The 21,635-nt window shown below is 51.1% G+C and overlaps 2 protein-coding genes across 6 annotated transcripts in view; both read right to left on the bottom strand.

Annotated features, from left to right (window-relative positions):
* Positions 1 to 2,544, bottom strand: LOC130376936 (uncharacterized). The gene is made up of 3 exons (XM_056583873.1): positions 1,898 to 2,544; positions 1,769 to 1,815; positions 1 to 1,701 (listed from the first exon to the last, which is right to left on the bottom strand). The coding sequence occupies exons 1-3, from the start codon at positions 1,912 to 1,914 to the stop codon at positions 176 to 178; spliced, it is 1,590 nt and encodes a 529-aa protein (XP_056439848.1). The 5' UTR covers positions 1,915 to 2,544; the 3' UTR covers positions 1 to 175.
* A 42-nt stretch (positions 2,545 to 2,586) lies between these two features.
* LOC130376927 (rho GTPase-activating protein 21-like) overlaps positions 2,587 to 21,635 on the bottom strand; it is an 88,904-nt gene continuing 69,855 nt past the window's right edge. For all 5 annotated transcript variants that reach the window (XM_056583858.1, XM_056583856.1, XM_056583857.1 and 2 more), the window contains 17 exons: positions 20,009 to 20,155; positions 19,707 to 19,809; positions 19,280 to 19,313; positions 18,564 to 18,683; positions 17,404 to 17,697; positions 16,986 to 17,050; positions 16,549 to 16,697; positions 15,677 to 15,807; positions 14,170 to 14,328; positions 13,720 to 13,798; positions 13,540 to 13,613; positions 12,648 to 12,737; positions 12,279 to 12,404; positions 11,676 to 11,717; positions 10,509 to 10,614; positions 7,628 to 7,659; positions 2,587 to 6,323 (listed from right to left, as the gene is read on the bottom strand). In XM_056583858.1, coding sequence (XP_056439833.1) covers positions 4,641 to 6,323; positions 7,628 to 7,659; positions 10,509 to 10,614; positions 11,676 to 11,717; positions 12,279 to 12,404; positions 12,648 to 12,737; positions 13,540 to 13,613; positions 13,720 to 13,798; positions 14,170 to 14,328; positions 15,677 to 15,807; positions 16,549 to 16,697; positions 16,986 to 17,050; positions 17,404 to 17,697; positions 18,564 to 18,683; positions 19,280 to 19,313; positions 19,707 to 19,809; positions 20,009 to 20,155 — 3,434 coding nt within the window. In that variant the 3' untranslated portion in view covers positions 2,587 to 4,640. The remainder of the gene's footprint in view (positions 6,324 to 7,627; positions 7,660 to 10,508; positions 10,615 to 11,675; positions 11,718 to 12,278; positions 12,405 to 12,647; positions 12,738 to 13,539; positions 13,614 to 13,719; positions 13,799 to 14,169; positions 14,329 to 15,676; positions 15,808 to 16,548; positions 16,698 to 16,985; positions 17,051 to 17,403; positions 17,698 to 18,563; positions 18,684 to 19,279; positions 19,314 to 19,706; positions 19,810 to 20,008; positions 20,156 to 21,635) is intronic.

Raw genomic sequence — 21,635 nt, forward strand, 5'->3', positions numbered from 1 at the left:
TTGTTTTATTATTTTGCTGTAGACATATCACATTTGGACAGTATATCCATGTCGTTGCAGGAACTCTAATACATTTGCACAGTTATGGACCACTTCATTCTTGCAGGATTTGATGCGGGTCTTTTCAATGAAGATAATGTACTCAGCGTAATCTTCATAAGTTACAAATTCTGCGTTACTGCGGCTTGTAGCCAGGCTGCTGGGGCTTCGGCTTGTAGCCAGCCGGTGGCTGCTGGGGCTGGTAGCCAGACTGCTGGGGCTGCATGTAGCTAGGCTGCTGCTGGGGCTTGTAGCTAGGCGGCTGCTGCTGCTGCTGCTGCTGGGGCTTGTAGCTAGGCGGCGGCTGGGGCTTGTAGCTAGGCGGCGGCTGGGGCTTGTAGCTAGGCGGCGGCTGGGGCTGCTGGGGCTTGTAGCTAGGCGGCTGCTGCTGCTGCTGGGGCTTGTAGCTAGGCGGCTGCTGCTGCTGGGGCTTGTAGCTAGGCGGCTGCTGCTGCTGGGGCTTGTAGCTAGGCGGCTGCTGCTGCTGGGGCTTGTAGCTGGACTGCGGCTGCTGCTGGGGCTGGGGCTTGTAGCTGGACGGCGGCTGCTGCTGCTGGGGCTTGTAGCTAGGCGGATGCTGAGTTTGCTGGGGCTTGTAGCTAGGCTGCTGCTGCTTGGGCTGGGGCTTGTAGCTCGGCGGCTGCTGCTGCTTGGGCTGGGGCTTGTAGCTCGGCGGCTGCTGGGGCTTGTAGCTCGGCGGCTGCTGGGGCTTGTAGCTCGGCTGCTGGGGCTTCGGCTTGTAGCCAGCCGGCGGCATGTAGCCAGCCGGCGGCATGTAGCCAGCCGGCGGCTGCTGGGGCTGGTAGCCAGACTGCTGGGGCTGCATGTAGCTAGGCTGCTGCTGCTGCTGGGGCTGGTAGCCAGACTGCTGGGGCTTCGGCTTGTAGCCAGCCGGCGGCATGTAGCCAGCCGGCGGCATGTAGCCAGCCGGCGGCATGTAGCCAGCCGGCGGCTGCTGGGGCTGGTAGCCAGACTGCTGGGGCTGCATGTAGCTAGGCTGCTGCTGGGGCTGGTAGCCAGACTGCTGGGGCTGCATGTAGCTAGACTGCTGCTGCTGCTGGGGCTTGTAGCTAGGCGGCTGCTGGGGCTTGTAGCTAGGCGGCTGCTGCTGCTGCTGGGGCTTGTAGCTAGGCGGCGGCTGGGGCTGCTGCTGGGGCTGCTGCTGGGGCTTGTAGCTAGGCGGCTGCTGCTGCTGGGGCTTGTAGCTAGGCGGCTTTCGCTGCTGCTGCTGGGGCTTGTAGCTAGGCGGCGGCTGCTGCTGCTGGGGCTTGTAGCTGGGCGGCGGCTGCTGCTGCTGCTGGGGCTTGTAGCTAGGCGGCTGCTGCTGCTGGGGCTTGTAGCTAGGCGGCTGCTGCTGCTGGGGCTTGTAGCTAGGCGGCGGCGGCTGCTGCTGGGGCTTGTAGCTAGGCGGCTGCTGCTGGGGCTTGGCCTTGTAGCTAGGCTGCTGCCGAGTTTGCTTGGGCTTGTAGCTAGGCGGCTGCTGCTGCTTGGGCTGGGGCTTGTAGCTCGGCGGCTGCTGCTGGGGCTTGTAGCTAGGCAGATGCTGCTGGGGCTTGTAGCTGGGCTTGTAGCGAGGTGTTTGCTGCTGTTCGGGCTTATAGCTAGAAGCCTGATGCAGCCCATGGGTAGGCTTCTCCGGCTCAGCAAAGACATTCCTGTAAGCTGTTATGCATACTTGTTAGCACATGGATACCTGCCTGTTTTAATGAATACTTTAGCCTGAACTCACCATGTACTTGACACCCCACAGCAAGTAGAAGAGACAATTGCAATACCCTGGTGGATAATTAAGAATGTTTCATTATGTCCATGCTACTCATTAATAACAGAATAATGTACTCCAGAATGAAGAAATTACCTCATAAGAAAAGCCATGGTTGCTGTTGAGAACAACTTTGGTAAACCTGTGAGCCTGCCACTACAACTCACCTGAAAAGACCAATCTTATCACATTCTTCTCTGTCACTGATTGGTTTGAAACAAGGTGCATCTCAATCCTAATCACTGTGCCTGGGGAAGGATGGAAGGCACCAGGTGGAGCAGAACAGGTCCAAATCAATGATACAGTTTAAGATATTTCTATTACATATCTTTAGATTAGGTTAAATCGCTAGGCATCAGCAAATAACAAGTGCCAATGTACAGCAACACTTGCATGTTCGTCACCCTTCAGTACACAACTTTAAACCCTGTTTATTCCTAAACAGAAACTATGATAAGGAATGCATAAAATGCTGTTGTGATTGGTAAAGGCTGTAAGGTTTTTCCTTTGGCTACGTTATTGGAGAAGAAAACGTGTAGCCTACTAACAGGTGCATCTTTTAATAAATTAGAATATTGTGGAAAAGTTGATTAATTTAAATAATTAAATTTAGAAAGTGAAACTCATGTATCATATATTCATTCATTCCATTATTGCTTACAGCTCTCGAACACCCACAATTCATTAACTTTATAAAAAATAATTAAAAATTATAATATTAAAAAAGAATCCAATATTGTAACACTCTACACTCTACTCAGCTAATTACCTCAAAATACCTGAAAAGGTTTCCTAAGCCATTTAGTGGTCTCTCAGTCTGGTTCATTAATACTGTGTTTGATTTGCCAGCAAACTCGCCTGATCTGAACCCCTGCAACATCCTGCTGACGGCTGAACATCCTAAAAGAATGCAATGCACATATGATAGAAGAGGAATTGTTTTCATTGAACCAAAATATGTTCCAAGATCCGTAATCAAATTTTGTGTGTATTTCCCGGCCTTACTTAAATACAGAAGCCTACTTTTAGTACACACATTTGTGAAATCGTAATCGTAATAGTATTACCATGGAAATTTTCACGAAAGTGCTGAGAAACGTTCTGCCACCTCACAACCCTGTTTGTGAATTGCCTGAGTAGATCCATGGCCCACATATAGCCAGATGGCTGGATATGAAAAAATTGTAAGATTGTTACCAACCCCAACTCCCCAATAATTTGATTTGCAAAATGAGTGCTGTAATAGTAGGAAATGTATGCTGTTTTTTGATACGCCCAAAATAAAGGCATGTCAAATTATTTTTATTTTTTTTAAATGACGAAGAATTTTGTGTAAAGGGTTGTGGACTTAATCGAAACGGCAAACAAATATACACACATGTCAAACGAGTGCTTATTTTAGCAGTGAGCCTTCATGAATTGGGTGTTAATTAAGGGGTAGGATACTTTAGACATCGCCAAAACAACAGATGTCAAATGGGATTTTATTTTTGTTGCAAAAAGGCAGATGAACTGGATAAAAAGCACGGACACAGTGATGTTATAAAGACGTATATTTATTTCCAGTGTCTTTTCAGGGAGGGCCTGTACACAGACGAGAACCCACGGCTGCATGCAGTTCCAAAGGCCATGTCTCTTGATTTCCGTTAACTTGCAGTCAATCCCAGCGATGCCGGCAGCCATGCACTCAATTACTGTGGTTGTAAAAACATGGTCATATCATTGTTGTAATGTGACCTCCAGCTTTGGTTGAGTTCTCTTTTAGTAAGAATTTAACAGCCATTCAAATCTCTAAACATAAAAATACGGAATGATTATAAACGTTTTTTCGTGTTCCAAAATATTTTTTCAGTTAGTGTCAATTGGGACTCGTACAATAAACTTCATTTTCACACACAATCAATTCCAAATAGGCACTTTACTTCATTTTATTATTATTATTTTGGGGCTAAAGTAATAAAAAACTAAAAACAAATCAATCATTTGTGTTTTGTTTTCAAACGTCCTATTTTTGGATTGTGCATTCGGAAATAAAAATATGTAAAACAAGAATAACATACCGTCATGTCTTCAACATTTCAATACAAGGTCGTATCATTTTTCGTCCAACTAATAAAATAATTCCAGTCCTCGGGGCTTGTGTCTGTCTGTTGTGGCTGTACTATAAAACAATAGAAAAATAAACCTTCTATAGTACACAGCACAGCAAGCAGCCCTTGAGCGCACCTACATTCAAGTAAAGAGACACCGGAAACGTACGCGTCGCCCCCCGACAACACCGTCGTCACGATGAAAACGAGCGCAAATCGACGTAAGCAAAAGTCCTACATTCTTCAAACCGGCCAGGATAGTGACGAGGGTATCACCGCCGTCGGGTTGGAAACTAACTCGTCAAGACTGCGATTGGACGAGGAGAAACGGAACACTCCTATGGCACGCCGTGTTCAAAGTCCGGAGGGTAGGTTCACACTTCTGCTCCGTGTGGCGTGGAGAGAGTGTAAACGTGTTCGGGAAGACGTGGCGGCCGTTGATGGGGGGGGGGGGGGGGTCTATTTTTCCTTCATCATCATCGTGGTGTCGCGGCGTAGCGAAAGAATCGACCGCTCTTCATCTCAGCTGACAGTTCGCATGGGCCTCTACACGGACTATGTACAGTACAAACATACAGTATATACACAGGGTGGATATATACTCGGTAGAAAAAATATTGTGCAATAACTCTAAAACGCTAGAATACAAAAAAGAAAACAAAGCCATCCCGTTCCAGTCTCTGACCTCTCACAGGCCCCCCCAACCCCCAACCCCACACACACGCAGACATGCACACACACACCCCCGCTCACAGGTACTGATAGAACCGCGAGCGGACCACCACGTGCGCCCCGGACAGTTTGTGGGGGTGGGCGTCGGCCACGGCGCCGGCCCGGCCGCCGCCCCCCCCGTTGAGCCGCTCCTGGGGCTCCTTGGTCGGGGCGGGCCGCGGCGAGGAGGGGTCCGCCGCGTCCTCCTCCGGGAGCGCCTTGGGGGCCGCCTCGGCCGCCCGGCCCTGGGGGGCCGGGGCGGGGCAGCGGGCGGCGCGCAGCTCCCCGCTCAGCCAGCCGCGCAGCGTCAGCTCCCGGTGGGCGCGGCCCGGTTTCAGCCGCTCGCAGGCAGACAGCTCCGCCTCCTGGTCGCCGCCCCCCTGCTCCCGCCAGTCGTTGATGACGGCCAGCTCAGCAAAGTCCCGCTGCCCGCCCATGGTGTGCCGGCGCCGGATGCTCTTCCTCTTGGCCCGGGCCTCGGGGCCCCCGGGGGGGGCATGGCCCTTGGCGCCCGGCGCGGCGGCGGTGGCGGCGTCGTCGTCGGCGACGGCCGTCCGCAGGCGGAGCTTCAGCCGCTCGGCGATCTTGATGCGCCAGGTGGGCTGGGCGCGCTCCGACTCGCTGCGCGGCGACGAGGAGCTGAGGCTGCCCGTCGACCGGCCCTTCCTCATCACATCCAGCACGCCGGACAGCCGGGCCCTCCCCTCGCCACTGCCGCCGGCCACGCCCTCCGCCGAGGAGTCGCTGTCCGTCTTGTGCCTCAGGGAGCGGCGGCGGGACGTCCCGTCGCTCCCGGTCAGCCGGTGGGTGGGGAAGAACAGGCGCCGCGTCTCCGGCTGGCCCGCCGCGCTGCCGTCCAACGCCGCCGCCGCGCGCTCGCCCCGATGGCCCCCGGCGGTGTCCGGCCGCGGCGTGGACTGGCTGCTGCCGCCCTGCGGCGCGAACACGGGGAAGTCGCTCTCGCTGTCCGTTTCCAGCGCCGGCCGGCCCTCGCTGAGCAGCTCGCTGCGCTCGTCGTCCGCCTCCTCGCCGCCGGGCGTGGCGCCGCACTCCGCCCCCGACTCCGCCCCCGTCAGGAAGGTGACGGAGGAGGTGGTGGAGTAGTCCGAGGTAATGGAGCTCACCTCCGCGCCGGCCGCCGCCCCCCCGCCGCCGCCGCCCGACCACGCCCCCAACGTCCACTTCCTGGGTCGCGACCTTGCAGCCGCCGCCGCCGCCGCCGAGGCTCCGGAGCTGCCGGTCCCGAGGTCGGAGGCCGTCTCGTCCGACAGCGACGACTTGGCGCCGGTGGCTGCTGCTCTGGCCCCGGGGCCCGCCGCGCCCGGGGGCTTGGGGGACGGCGAGGGGGACGGCGAGGGCTGTCGGGACAGCGCCCGGGAGAAGAAGGAGTTCCTGTGCTCCTTCTTGGTCACCTCTAGGCTCCGTCCGTTCTCCTTCCTCCAGGCCTCGGCCCGCGCCTGCTCCGTGGCCCCGTCCTGGCCCCCGTCCTGGGCCCCATACTGGGCCCCGGAGCCCTGCAGGGGGGCCTGGTGGAGGGGGAGGAGGAGGCCGTCTGGGGTCTGAGCGGCGCCGGGCTCCGGGAGGACGGCGTCCAGGTCCTCGTCTGAGCTGCTAGGCGGCAGCTTCTCCTTGGACTTCCTTCGCTTGCGGCTGGCCACAGCAAAGATGGAGGAGACTAGGAGCTCTCTGCTGCACCCCTCCCTCCCTGGGCCCAAAGAACCCTGCAGAGAGAGAGAGAGAGAGAGAGGGAGAGAGAGAGGCGGGAGAGAGAGAGAGAGAGAGAGAGAGAGAGAGAGAGAGAGAGAGAGAGAGAGAGAGAGAGAGAGAGAGAGAGAGGGAGAGAGAGGCGGGAGAGAGAGAGAGAGAGAGAGAGAGAGAGAGAGAGAGAGAGGCGGGAGAGAGAGAGGGGGAGAGAGAGAGAGAGAGACGGGAGGGAGAGGGAGAGAGAGAGAGAGAGAGAGAGAGAGAGAGACAGGAGGGAGAGGAAGAGGGAGAGAGAGAGAGAGAGAGAGAGAGAGAGAGAGAGAGACGGGAGGGAGAGGGAGAGAGAGAGAGAGAGACAGGAGGGAGAGGAAGAGGGAGAGAGAGAGAGAGAGAGAGAGAGAGGGGTGATGAGGAGAGAGATGGAGAGGGGAGGGAGAGAGCAGAACAGAAAAACAATGAAAACTCTCGCCGTGGAAGAGTCAGCGCGTCCAGGGCAGCAAACAGAAGTGGTTGGTTTGGCGAGTCCCGCCTGCCTGTACAGACCAGCGGCTGCAGGGCTGCTCCTCGGCAGCTCCACACAGCAGAGAGAACAGCATGTCAGGGCGACCACTGACCGCTCCCAGCACGGTAGTAGCACCTAGCAGCCGGAGAGCACTGAGCGTAGCTAGCGTAGCGTAGCATGCGATGGCCCCGCGGCAGCCTCATCACAGCACAGCGCAGCAATGGAAGCTTCGTTGGCTTCAGGTCAACACACGCCCGTGTGGACGCGGACGCAGGGCGGCGGCGGAGGGCTGGCGCTGACACAACAGTCCATGGAGACATTCTGTAGCCGCTCTCACGTGTAGCGTATCTGATCCCAGTCCACGGCAAAGGCTCAGTCGGTTCCACGTCGACGCAACGACCACGCAGACCTGTTTTGGTTCTGCGTCGGGGGTTCAGTGAGCGGACCAATCACAGCCCTCGCTGCTGCGTCGCCTAGACGCAAGGCTACCATGTTTTGAAGGCGCACGTCAGGCCCTTGCGGTGGACGCAAGGAGGGTCGCAAGGGTAAACCCCCTTGCGTTGCGTCGACGTGGAACCATAAATAAGCCTCAAGGCTCCGGCTACCCCCCCCCCTCCTTGCCCCGCCCTAGTTTCGGGTCATAAATGTAAGGCAAACATGTGCACTAGCGAGCTAGCGGTTAGCAGTCGGTGCGGATGGATTGTTCGAGGCCGCCGCCGTCGTGGTGTATCTCCCCGGTTAGCCTACACTCACCACTCAAAGGTGGGACGGTTGAGTGGGTTTCCCCCCTGTACACTGCGCACCCGTACACCTGCTTACCTTGGACTTAGCCGAGTCACTAGTGGCTGAATCTGCAAGGGACACAAAAAGAAGAGGAAGAGGAATTAGCATACGATAGAGAAACAAATAGGATAAAACTAACTCAACAGGTGAGGAGGGGATGGAGGCGTTACATGAGGACGTCAACCAGAGAGAAATAATAAAGAATGACAAATAAAATACTGGAAGATGAGTTTTTGAGACGAGTCACAGAACTGGAGGTGGAGCGACAAGGAACAAGGAGTATTGCAAAAAGTGATGATGACCGATGAGCAGTGGGGGTAGCTGCATGCGCGTGACACATCACAGACAAGCAGGCCATGCGACTTTGTTACCACGGCAGTATGTAAAGACCGAGAACCTTCCCAGTTGTATGTGCCCTAATTCACTGTGAGAGTCAGTGGACAAGCCCGTATCGTGGTGCTGTTGCTGGCATAGTAACAGGGGGAGGGAGGGGTTGCCATGACGACAGTGACTTTGATCGGATGGCCACGGTGCAAACCCAACGAACACAAGTGCCGGAGGAGGGGGAGGGGTACGGGGGAGGGCCAATAGGAGGAGAGGAGAAACTGACAACACGTAAAAACACAAAACAGTCCGTCCATTCCCCTGCTGTGCCTCGAAATACTCTCCACACCTGGGATGTGCCGTTACCGTGGCTCAACTGCTACACCGAGTAAGCAGAGTTCAGAGCCGTCTGAGGATCCTAAGAAGTAATTAGAAACGACTGATGGAGCCAAACATCCGCCATGTTGGATATGGCGTCGGCCATCTTGTCTATCAAGCTACAGAGACTGGTCCGGTCCGGTTGTGGATTTAGTTCTGGTTTAGATACGCAGTGAGAGCGGTGGTAAGAGCACATCCATACGTTAGTATCAGTTTAGTTTTTCTATTCAAGCCCCACCCCTCCCCCGCCCCGCCCCAACATACAGATGATGATGTCACGGAATGAGGGTGAGGAAACAGACTGGGGGGAGGGGGAGGGGAGGGGAGGGGAGGAGCCAGGGTCCCTACCGGTCTATCTCTCCCGTTGGCAGGCTTGTGGTGAGACAGTGGGGAGAGGAGACACCGCACAGCGTTCAGACAGAACCAGCTCTCTGGGCGCGCGTATGCTAGGACACCATACCGTACCGCGTGCACACCCCACCTTTCTCTGCCTCTTTCTCTCCCTCTTTCTCTGATCACTCCCCCCCCTCCCCTCTCTCTCTCCCTCTCGCTCGCCCCCTGTCTGTTGTCAAAGCGCGGCCGTCGTGGTCTGGAGAGGCGGCGGCGGCGGCGCTCAACAGAAGTGAGGCGCGGTGCAGAGGAGGCAGCTACAGTGGGGGCAACACGTCTCCTTCCTCCTACAGTCCCAGCTGCCCACGGCGGACATGAGGGAGTCCATCAGTGACATCACGGCGCGATACACCCCGCCCACTTGGCCTGTGTCAGGGTGAGTGATGGTGTGTGATGTAAAAGCCTCTAGGAGATGCGACAGAGCCTCACTACAGACACACAGGGACCAGAGAGCCGCCTCACGCTTTAAAAACACACTCGCTCATGGGACCGGGCGGTCCTTTAGTTTGGTCTGGTCTTGATTAGTTTGGTCTGGTCTGGTCTGGATTAGTTTGGTCTGGTCTTGATTAGATTGGTCGGGTCAGGTCTGGATTAGATTGGTCGGGTCTGGATTAGTTTGGTCTGGTCTGGTCTGGATTAGTTTGGTCTGGTCTGGATTAGATTGGTCGGGTCTGGATTAGTTTGGTCTGGTCCGCTCTGGTCTGGATTAGTTTATTCTGGTCCGGTCTGGTTTGGGTTAGTTTCTTCTGGTCCGGTCTGGTTTGTATTAGTTTGTTGTGGTCCGGTCTTGCCTGGTTTGGTTTAGTTTTGTCTGGTCTGGATCGGTTTGGTCTGGTTAATTTGTACTGGATTAGTTATGTCTGCTTTAGTTTGGTCTGGTCCGGTCTAGTCTAGTCGGGTCTGGTTCCAGTCTTCAGGGTAAAGAGCATGGTGGGTTAGTGCAACAGGGCCAAAGCCGAGAGGAAGGGGGTTTATAAACCTACACCATGGAGCCAACATGGCTGCCCGGCACAACCGGATCTACCGTCTACAAACACCACGTATGATGGGCGTGAGGAGTGGGCAGTGACCTGTCTGTCGCCTTTCCCAAACAACATCAACCGTTTTGTTGGGGATGTCTGCCATAAGGACAACATTACGAACCACGGCTTTGTGCTGCAGTGAATGCCTGCAGTCCATGGAAAACGTTTCATATTCTCGCGGTTCTAGGGCAGCAGGGCTCCATAGTGAAGGTTTAAGCATCGGGAGATAACACATACCCCCTTAAAGCAGGGTCAGATCTAACATAAGGAGATCTAAGGGGACACAGAGAGAGATGCATATTATTCTACATACACATCAGGGAGGGGTGAGTAGAAGTGCAGGCAAGTTATTTATTCCTTCGTCTTTTCATCACTCTGTCAATCGTTCGCTGTTTCACGGACTCACGGACTCACTCACTCACTCACTCACTCACTCACTCACTCACTCACTCACTCACTCACTCACTCACTCACTCACTCACTCACTCACTCACTCACTCACTCACTCACTCACTCACTCACTCACTCACTCACTCACTCACTCACTCACCCATGAAAAGGAGAACACCAATAATTTGTCCACTCTTCCCCAGGCCTTTTGAGTAAAAGTGAGTAAGTCACAGATAAATCCAGACCTATTTTAGCCAAGGTAGCACGGCTGAGGGGGGAGTGGGGGAGGAGTCACTCTAGGTAAGAGGAGGAGCATGATCATCATCATCTTCATTATCATCATCATCATCAACACAGCTTATAAAGGCGCGTTGAGCTGTGAGACCAGGGGGAGGGGGGGGGGGGGGTGTTACCTGACACTTCCCCCTGCGACGCGCACGTGCGTCCGATGTTGGTCAGCAGGTGGTCGATGTTGGGCACGGGCTGCGACTCCACCGCACTCTGGTCCCGCGACGCCATCTGACCCGGGCAACGGAGAACACACACGTTGGTCGGAGACACGGGTCCATGGGCTTGCAATCGGTAATCGGATGATCGCAATTTGGAATTTTGGCCCAATCATTCTCCAAACTAAGATAAATCGAGGTGAAAGTATATATTTTTTTGGACATTTTCTATTGCACAAATGCATCATGTTTCAGACTCAAAAAGAATCCTTTGATAAACGTGATTTCAATATGGAAATCACGATTATCAAACGATAATTTTGGCGGGTGTTTCTAATTGGGTGGGTGAGTGTTTGTGTAGGCTCCAGATGAGCGGTTGTCTTCATGTTTTGTGTGCACTTTGCCCCGCCTAATTCATCCTTCTGTCTGCTTTAGCGTTCTGCGGCGCCTGCGACCAGAGGCCTGGACTCCCCTGACGTTCCACCGGCCAGCCCCCCATCGCCATAAGGTGAACATTTTGCTTGTATAATGATGGCCCCCATTGCACTCCTAACCCCCCTGTAAGGAAGGACCCCCACTCTGTGTTCCTTCTCAAGATTGCTTCCTTGCATATTATGGGAGTTTTGCCCTCTGGGGGGGCTAGGGTTGGGGGGGGGGGTCATGAATACATGGCCTCTTAAGCCCTTTAAGACGGTAACCGTGGTTAAGAGCTATAGTATAATATAACATAATTTAATAGATTGAATTAGTTGGTGGTGGGAAGGTGAGGAGACACAAGAGCTAAACAAGTTTGAAATGTCTCCGGGTTAAGTGCTTTCAGATATCTAAGCCTTGTGTATGAGAGTGCTGTTGTAATTCTTCATTAACAATGTTACAAGATTGACTAAATTACACAGAGAGGAAGGCAGAGAGAGAGAGGGAGAGGGAGAGGGAGTGAGTGAGTGAGTGAGTGAGTGAGTGAGTGAGTGAGTGAGTGAGTGAGTGAGTGAGTGAGTGAGTGAGTGAGTGAGTGAGTGAGTGAGTGAGTGAGTGAGTGAGTGAGTGAGTGAGTGAGTGAGTGAGTGAGAGAGAGAGAGAGAGAGAGAGAGAGAGAGAGAGAGAGAGAGAGCCTGTAAAGGCGATGGCTCTACCCACCACTGGCTCCTCACTGTCCTCGTTGGTGAAGAACCAATCGTACTGTAATAGAGAGAGGAGAGGAAAAGGAGGAGTCACTCTCTCAGCAGGAGGACCCCCCACACGGGACAAGGCAAATATTATGACTACAGCACTGTTCATACGACAGGTACAGGGGAGAGAAAGGGGACAGACAGGTACAGGGGACAGACAGGGGAAAGACAGGGGACAGACAGGTACAGGTGAGAGACAGGGGACAGACAGGTACAGGGGACAGACAGGGGAGAGACAGGGGACAGACAGGTACAGGTGAGAGACAGGGGAGAGACAGGTACAGGTAGAGGCAGGAGACAGACAGGTACAGGGTAGAGGCAGGAGACAGACAGGTACAGGTATAGGTAAGAGACAGGTGACAGACGGTTACAGGTGAGACAGGAGACAGACAGGTACAGGTGAAAGACAGGAGACAGACAGGTACAGGGGAGAGACAGAAGACAGACAGGTACAGGTGAGACAGGTACAGGTAAGAGACAGGAGACAGACAGGCACAGGTGAGAGAGAGACAGACAGACAGACAGACAGACAGACAGACAGACAGACAGACAGACAGGTCCAGGTGCTCACATTGTGTATGAGGGTCTCTACGATGCGGTACTGGTCGGGCATGTGGGTCACCATGTCGGTCATGTTGTCCTCCGACCTGCGCACCAACGTGGGACCGAACACAATGGCCAGATTCCTGGGCTCCATCTGACAGACACACACACACACACACACACACACACACACACACACACACACACACACACACACACACACACACACACACACACACACACACACACACACACACACACACACACACACAAACAACCACAATCAGAACAAACATTAGCACTTTAGCTTGACCCTGAGGCCATGAAACTTAATGTATGTGCACTTTGGTTCTGTCAACAGATCACCGCTTGCAGTGCACGTCTCCTGAATCCACACCTTGTTCTTCTCAGAGTTATCGGCGACGGCTTTGAGGTGAGCAGAGAGGAACTTGAGGGTCTGGTAGTGGTGGTCCGGCAGCTCGTGCAGCTGTAGAGAAGAGAGAGACGAAACACACTGAGTTTATCACAGGGACGCGTCAGCAAGCAATACGCCGTCTAGGGGATACATCAGCATACTGCACACCATATGGAGAGAACACAGCACACAGCAAAGGACTAAACAAACACAGTCTCATATAGAGCCCGACCGATATATCGGCAGGCCGATATTATCGGCCGATATTAGGCATTTTTCAAACTATTCGGTATCGGCATTTATAATGGCCGATAAATGAATATAAAAAAATAAAAAAGTTTGTCCACCAGAGGGCGCTCTAACGCCCCAAGCCCGCTGATTCAGCCAGAGTTATGCAGAGTGAATGACGGAGATCGACGGAGATCATCGGTGTTGTTCATGTGTGCAAGTGTGTTCATGGTAAGTTGGCAACTGTCACGAGACATACATTGCTTGAATAACAATTAAAAGAACATCCCCATCAATTCTCTAAAGTCGATAAGCATGACTTAATTCATGACTACCATGTCCAGTTTTGCTGTTGTTACGTGTTAGCTGAGAGTAAAAAGGATTTAAAGGATAACTACAAATAACCGATGTTAGGGAAATCTGTTAGTTTTGTTGCGCGTTTCTGGATTTTTTTTAAAAACATATATCGGATTTTTAAATCACAAAATATTCGTATCAGTATCGGCCTTAAAAATCCTATATCGGTCGGGCTCTAAAGCACACCATAGCACAGAGCACATCATGAAGAGCTCTTAGCACACGATACAACGCACAACGGAGTCTCTAGGATAATCGGGCCGCCAGGGGTAACGGTGTCGTAGCGTACCAGGCGTTTGATAGCTTTGAGTCGCTCCGCCGGGTCCTCTATCCTGTTGGCCTCGATGAAGTCAGCGTACTTCTCTGTAGGACACAACAGACGGTGGCAGTGAGCCGGCGGATGAATGTAGAACGTTTCAGTTGTTTTGACCTTGTAGTACTTTGTTGTTAACCCAGCTCAGAACCGTACCGTTGGTGAACAGCGGCTCAGGAAGCTTCCGGAAGAAGGACTTCAGCAGACTGCTGATCACGTTCAGGTCCCTCCATTTCTACAACGCAGGAGTCGGGATCAAAGTTCAATGGATGAGAGGGGATAGACGTGTGTGACCGTGTGTGACCGTGTGTGACCGTGTGTGACCGTGTGTGACCGTGTGTGTTTGGGATTGGTGTTGATGGATGAGGGGGTGTGTGTGTTTGTTTATGTGTGTGTGTGTGTTTGTAGTGGGTGTCAAGTGTTCTTGGTGTAGTGAGTGTGGATAAAGAACTGTGTCATCGTTGGGTTATGAGTCTCACATGGTCCTGGCTATCTTTGTGTGTGTGTGTGTAGTGTACGGTATGGACTGTGTGTGTCTATGTGTGTGTAGTGAACAGTGTGGACTGTGTGTGTATGTGTGTGTGTGTAGTGAACAGCGGGTCTCACATCGTCCTGGGTGTCGATGTGGGCCAGCCCCTTGTGGTTGAGCTCGTCCTGCAGGGAGGAGATGGCGGTGTTGTTCCCCGGGACGCGGTAGATCCCCGTGTACTCCAGGCCGCGCTCCTCCACCACCCTGCAGCACACCTCCACGATCAGGGGCACAAACTACACACACACACACACACACACACACACACGCACACACACACACACAGATAGAGACACACACACACACACACACACACACACACACACACACACACACACACACACACACACACACAGATAGAGACATACACACACACACACACACACAGATAGAGACACACACACACACACACACACACAGATAGAGACATACACACACACACACACACACACACAGATAGAGACATACACACATGCACGCAGACACACACAGACAAAGACAAACACACAAAGGTACACACACAAAAAACACCCACACACACACACACAGATACAGACATACACACACAGACAAACAGATAAATACACACGCACACAAACAAAGACACACGCACACACACACAGAAACACACACACAAACAGAGATGAACATACAGAGAAGACTTGAAACTTGAGTGTAACTATGCCACTGCCTTCAGTTTGGATGTATTCTGATCGAGAAGCTTCCTTAAATACTAAAGAACAACTTAAATGTAACTATGCCACTTCCTTCAGTATGGATTTGTTCTGAACGTGTAGCTTCCTAAGTAATACAGAAAAACTTAATCACATCCCAATATCTAGTATCTCGATACCAGGATATCTGTTGCCAGATCCTGAAATTGATATTGTGTCTCACATCAGCACTAAAACAACAAGCTGTCAGCATCTCACTCGGAAGAATACAAATATTCAACCACACACACAGTGTGTCTCTGCTGTGTGTCTGATAATCACCTGAATTCGATTCTTGTTATTTCCAAACCAAACAGAGTTACATCTCTGTGAAAATAAGGTGGACCAACTTTGCATTCTGAAAAATTGAATGGAAAATGATTCAAAGCAGTAAGTTCTTAGTAACTGAGTCGTCCTAAAATAATACCCAAACCTAGATGTCTCCTGCTGGGGTGTTTCAGATTTACCAAGGAAACAATTGTTTCATGAAATCAAATCTCAATCCAAACATTTCTCCAGTGTTCTGTCCCGAATGGGGTTGATTTGGTCTGACATGGTTTGTTTTTCTCTTGTTCAGCTAATTCACCCTAAATATTTTATTTTCTATCACTAGTTTTCCTAACCTGCGGTAATATTATACACCACATCATTTGAATGAATGAATGAATGATGGGACGGGCGAATTCACCATGAATCTCGCATGCATGAGTAAACAAATGAAGACATGGAGACAAACGCGGACGGCAGAGAGGGTCAGACCTTGATGGCTCGTTTCAGCGGGCCCCAAAGCGGCTGCGTTCACAACAGGCCTCACCCTCACAAGTGACGGACGATAACTGAACACGGTCGTCCTCAGGTGAGGGGGTCCTACCTGGTTGGTCTGGGCGGGGGGGCAGTCGTCCAGGCGGACCCCAAACGTGAGCCCAGGACAGTGTTTACGGTCAAACTGCTTCTTCATCCGGGCTCTCCATGTCCCCTTGTCCTTTGGGGGGCTGCTTTCCCCTGGACACACACACACACGCGCACACACACACACACACACACACACACACACACACACACACACACACACACACACACACACACACACACACACACACACACACACACACACACACACACACACACACACACACAATATTAGTAGGGCTCTGGTGCATTCCAACAGAATTAGTAACAATGGTAACTCAAAATATGCTCTGGCACTAGGTCGAGAGCCACATTGGTTTGGCGAAAATGTATGTGAGCGTAAAAACAGTCCAACATGTAGCCATCTGGGCTTCATAATCTGGGCTTCATAATACTGCTGCGTTATTTCTACACAATCATCAAATCATCAAAGATGCAAACTACTTTAGATTAATAGATCACTTGTGGTGTTCTGTTTACGCTTCCTACTTTGAGTCCAAAACCATGCATGAGCTTATGCCACCTCCAGTTACATCATGCGTTTCTTATGCTACGAAATCAGCAAACCATTCAGCTGTCAGTATTTTGACAGTTTTGACACTATCCAATGAGAATAAAGGCAATCTAACTGTAGAGGGGGTGCATATAGGGGCAACACTGCTGTGCATATAGGGGCAACACTGCCATGCATATAGGGGCAACACAGCCGTGCATATAGGGGGAACACTGCCGTGCATATAGGGGGAACACTGCCGTGCATATAGGGGCAACACAGCCATGCATATAGGGGCAACACTGTGAATGGATGAACCAAAAGACTCGAAGGTCTCCTACCTCTGTGCAGGTTCTGGCGCTCGGCCTCAGCTTTGGGCGACTGACCACCGCTGGCCTTGCCCTCTTTCTCCCGGTTCCCCCCCATCAGGGTGTTTCTGAGGGACTGCCGGGGCACCTTAGGGGACACCTCCGTCTTACTGCCGGTAGGACTGGAGACACACACACACACACACACACACACACACACACACACACACACACACACACACACACACACACACACACACACACATAGTAAGCACTAAAGGTGTCTGATGCATTACTTGCATTGTTTTGAATAAGAAGACGTTTGTGACGTGTGGATGAGGTCAGACCCACCCCCCTCTCTTTCTTTCTCCCCCTCACCTCTCTCTCCCTCCACCCCACCTTGCTCTCCTCCATTCCCTCTGCACCTCTCTCTCTTCCCGCCTCCCTCCCTGCCCCTCCCCTCTGCTTACCTCATCAAGGTGTTGTACTCTTTGATCTTGCGGCTGATGAGGTCACGGCTGGTCATCACGGCGTTCTGAGATTAACATGCATAAACAATATCAGATCTCTGCAATGCTCGGGTCCATGTGGCTGTTCTTTAAGACACTAGTGTGTGCATGTGTGTCTGTGTATGTTTGTGTGTGTGTGTGTGTGTGTGTGTGTGTGTGTGTATTTGTGTGTGTGTGTGTGTGTGTGTGTGTGTGTGTGTGTATATGTTCTCCTGGATGACTCTGGTGTGTGTGTGTGTGTCTGTGTGAGTGTGTCTGTGAGTGTGTCTGTGTGTGTGTGTGTGTGTGTGTGTGTGTGTGTGTGTGTGTGTGTGTGTGTGTGTGTGTGTGTGTGTGTGTGTGTGTGTGTGTGTGTGTCTGTGTGTCTGTGTGGTCTGACCTCGTGGTCCAGGTTCTCCTGGATGACTCTGATCCAGGCCAGCATGTCCTCGCGGTCCTCCGCCTGGAACAGGAACTCACAGTCGGAGGTGGTGAGCCGCAGCACGTTCTTGCGCTTGGTGTCGCTGTACGAGATGTCCACCAGGCAGGCCTTGATGCTGATGGGCTGCGGCTCGTCCACCAGCGGGCAGTGGGTGTGCGCCTGGGCCTCCTTCCTGTCCCGGTACAGGCAGAGCGAGTGTCCCCGCAAGACCGCGTACATCTGCTTCCAGGGACGCATGCCGCCGCCGCCACGCTGCAACACACACACACACACACACACACACACACACAGGGTTACGCTGTGCCCCGCCTCCAAACCCCACCGCGGTCGTTGTCACCAGACGTGGGTTTGTGGGCTCTAGGGTTGGAGATAAGCCGTCGATGGATGACCTCATCGGATTGAGGCAGTCTATGGATTGACTGTAGGATGAGTCAGAGATGCAAATGACGTGCAAACGACTTGCCAGGCCTCACGTGGTCACCCTGTATTGGTACTTTTTTTTAACAGTTACATTTTCAATATAGTCACGCTATATGTGACATTAAGGGATTTGGGTCATGTTTGTTGCATCAGGAACAATACGACAGGCCCGGGCATATTAATGTCATGGTGATTTATGGAGCGTTTAGAAAAGATAAACACTTTGGTCCATCAGACAAAGAAGCAGACAAAGAGAGGTAAGAGGATACGCTCTGGAAACAGGGCCAGATCTTATCGATCCCCTTCTATTTGTAAACTGTCAAATGCCGTGTAACTTCAACCCCAATTATATACGCCCCCACAACTGTGGGAAATGTGTGTGTGTTTCATCATGTACGTCCCCACAAATGTGTTAAATATGTGTGAGTGTGTCATCATATACAGCCCCACAAATGTGTTAAATATGTGTGAGTGTGTCATCATATACAGCCCCACAAATGTGTTAAATATGTGTGAGTGTGTCATCATATACAGCCCCACAAATGTGTTAAATATGTGTGAGTGTGTCATCATATACAGCCCCACAAATGTGTTGAATATGCGTGTGTGTGTGACGTCATCATATATATATATATATATATATATATGGTGAAGAGGTTTGCAGCCTAGGACTTATAAGGAATCAAAGCAGCACACACCTTGTTCTTGTCCGAGTGGAGCTGTTTAAAGTGCAGAAGACCCTCTTTGGTGGCGGTGCAGAAAGTGTCAGAGGACGAATCTCTCCTGGACCCCGAGTCCTCTGAGGAGCAGTCGGACACCTGAGGGACAAACGCCGTGAGAACAGACCGACCCACCGACCAGCCAGCACTCCTACGCCCTGAACACTGGGCTGCCTGCTGCAGTACCAGGGGGCCGCTCTTCAACAAGGGGTGTGTTCGAGTGTTCGATTCCCATCGTTGGTAGTCTACCTGGGGTCTACCTTGAGCAAGAGGCCATAGCAACCACCCTGATCATTAATGACACACATCTGAATATTCTGTGAGTCACTTAGGTTCAAGCGTCTCGACATAACTAAATATTAAATACAAACAAATTATTCTGTTATATTACAGAACAAATTTCTTTGACTTTTCAGTGTATATAAGAAGGTGTGTATTCAGCGTGTCTGGATAGAATAATGATTTAAAATCAAAATAGAATAAACAAATGATAAACAATCGTGGGCTGTTGCTTTACTGGAACCGTAGCCCCGCCCTGTTCCTTTATGCTATCAGAGGGGATCAACAGACAGGAAGGAGAAAGGAGAAAGGGTCTTATGGGCGGGGCACGGCCTCACAGGCTGCCCAGCGTCCACCCTCCTGTACCCGGTCAACATGGTCTATGTGTGGGGCTGTGTGGTGCAAAGAGGACTCACCTTCTTCAGGCCTTTCAGGCCAGAGATGAGAGACCTTCGTTGGGGGGAAGAGAGGAGAGGAAAGGGTTTTAGATTGTGAGAGATTAGACCTGATCGTTCAAGGATGCAAAACCAATGATCTTTCAAAAGCAAAAGTACATTCAAGCGGTAAAAAGTAGTAAACACTGAGAGAGGCCTACAATTGTGTGTTCATTGGTTACCACAATGCAATCAAAAAGATTGACAGACAAGAATTGGCTCTAGATTTCTCCATTATCTTTTCAGGGAGATTAAGTTAGTATTTTTGAGGGTCAGTTAACCAAATACTCATCGTCCATTAAAAAACGGAAATTCGCTTAATCTAACATTCGTCATCTGACAACATACAGAAAAAAGCATTTTGCCAACAGAGTGATTAATATTGATTGGTGATATGATGGGGGCTCACCCTCTGGCCTCCTCCCTGTGGAAGTCCAGACCCTCATCGTAGGACTTGGACCTCTCAGTCCTGGAGGCAGAGTCTGAATCCGTCACCGTGAGGCAGAAAGAACCTGAGAGGCAGAGGGCCAGTTCATTATGATCAATAATCACACACATGAAACCAGATGAACAACATGTGAATATGAGACAACAAAATGTCATTTTTTAAAACAAGTTACATTTTATAATTGGTGAACTCGATAACTAGCTAGCTACTTATTAAAACGATCTAAACTTCAAACCAACTCAGAGGAATTAATTAGCCAGTACCTTGGTCATGTGACCGCTGTCGGCGTATGAGAGGGGCCGTGACGGTGGGGCTCGAAGGTACGGTAGTGATGACGGGCGTCCCCGAGATGACCGCGCAGGCGGGGATAAGTAGCGTGTCGTGGTCAACGCTGGGACTCGACGGTTCATCTGAGGACCAAAACACACATTTCATTATAAAATGCATATGGGGGCCGAAACACACCACACACACATTTCATCATATATGGGGACCGGAACACACACATTTCATCATACAGAGCATGTGGGGACTTTAACACACACACACTCACAAACAAACACCTGCACACACATATTTGGTTACATAGAGCATATGAGGACCGCCCGTGATCCACTTCTCGTAAACTCCTCTAAAAGTAAAAAAAATGTGCTGATACTGGCATCGGCTATCAGTCTGAACACAAGGCTGAATGTGTCAATACGATCCGGTGGTTGTAGATGTTGTTTAAACTCGCTGCAGTCCTTTGGAGTTATTTCTAAGTGGCTCCATATCGATTGCATGCTTTGATTAGACCCAGCCTCACTTAAAAATCGCTCTGAATAAAAAAATCAGAACTCTCGTTGGGTACCTCCCAGCACTTTACTCTTGTTTTCATCACCTTCAGCTGTGAGACCCTTTTATAGGCCTGCTATAAACAGGTGTCTAGGAGCCGTTTACTGCCTGACCTCAGCGCTCGGGCGCTCGGGCCCTCAGGCCCCGCCCTGAGCTCCGGGGGAGTGGAGGGGAATGATGAGTCTGTTTCTAAATTACAAGGTTGTTTTGATTGCACAGATTGGAATATCTTCAAGGACTCTGCTTCAGATATTGATAAGCTGACTGACGGTGTATGCTGTTATATCTCTTTTTGTGAGGATTCTGTGATTCCTAAAAAACATGTAAAAGTGTATGCAAATAATAAGCCATGGGTCACTAGTTCCCTGAAACAAGTGCTAATGAAAAAACATAGTGCTTTTCACAATGGGGATGTGGATGAAAATAGAGAGGCAACTAAGGAGGACAGAGCAGAAATCAAGAGGGCTAAATTACAATACAAAAATAAGATAGAGGAGAGACTGGGCAGTAACAACTTGAAAGCAGCATGGGATGGTGTTAAAAGAATGACAGGTTTGCATAAAACACAAAACAAGCCAGTCCGTATCCCAATGTATAAGAGTGATAGCGATTTATCTGAACACATTCTCTTCCCGTTTTGATATTGATGACTTTTCAGATGAACATAGGACATTAATTAAGGAGCAAGCTCTGGTAAAGTCCACACCATTCTCAATTACACAAGAAGATGTTAGGTCAGTATTTAAGAGAAATAAGGTCAATAAAAGTCTGGGTCCAGATGGTATTACTGGGAGATTGTTTAAGTGCTGTTCAGAACTGCTCTGTGGGGTGTTCACTGATATTTTTGAGATGTCCTTGGAACAGAGAAGGGTCCCAAAGGCATGGAAGGAGTCCATTATTGTTCCAGTGGCAAAGGGCAACACTACAAGGGGTTTAAATGCCTTCAGACCAGTGGCACTGACCTCACTGGTCATGAAGTCATTTGAAAAGATTGTGAAGGGTCTTGTTGTTAAGGGTGGGTGAGGCCCTGGACCCAAGGCTATTTGCATACAGGGC

Source organism: Gadus chalcogrammus, chromosome 23, assembly GCF_026213295.1.
Source record: "Gadus chalcogrammus isolate NIFS_2021 chromosome 23, NIFS_Gcha_1.0, whole genome shotgun sequence".
In the NCBI taxonomy this organism is placed as follows: domain Eukaryota; kingdom Metazoa; phylum Chordata; class Actinopteri; order Gadiformes; family Gadidae; genus Gadus; species Gadus chalcogrammus.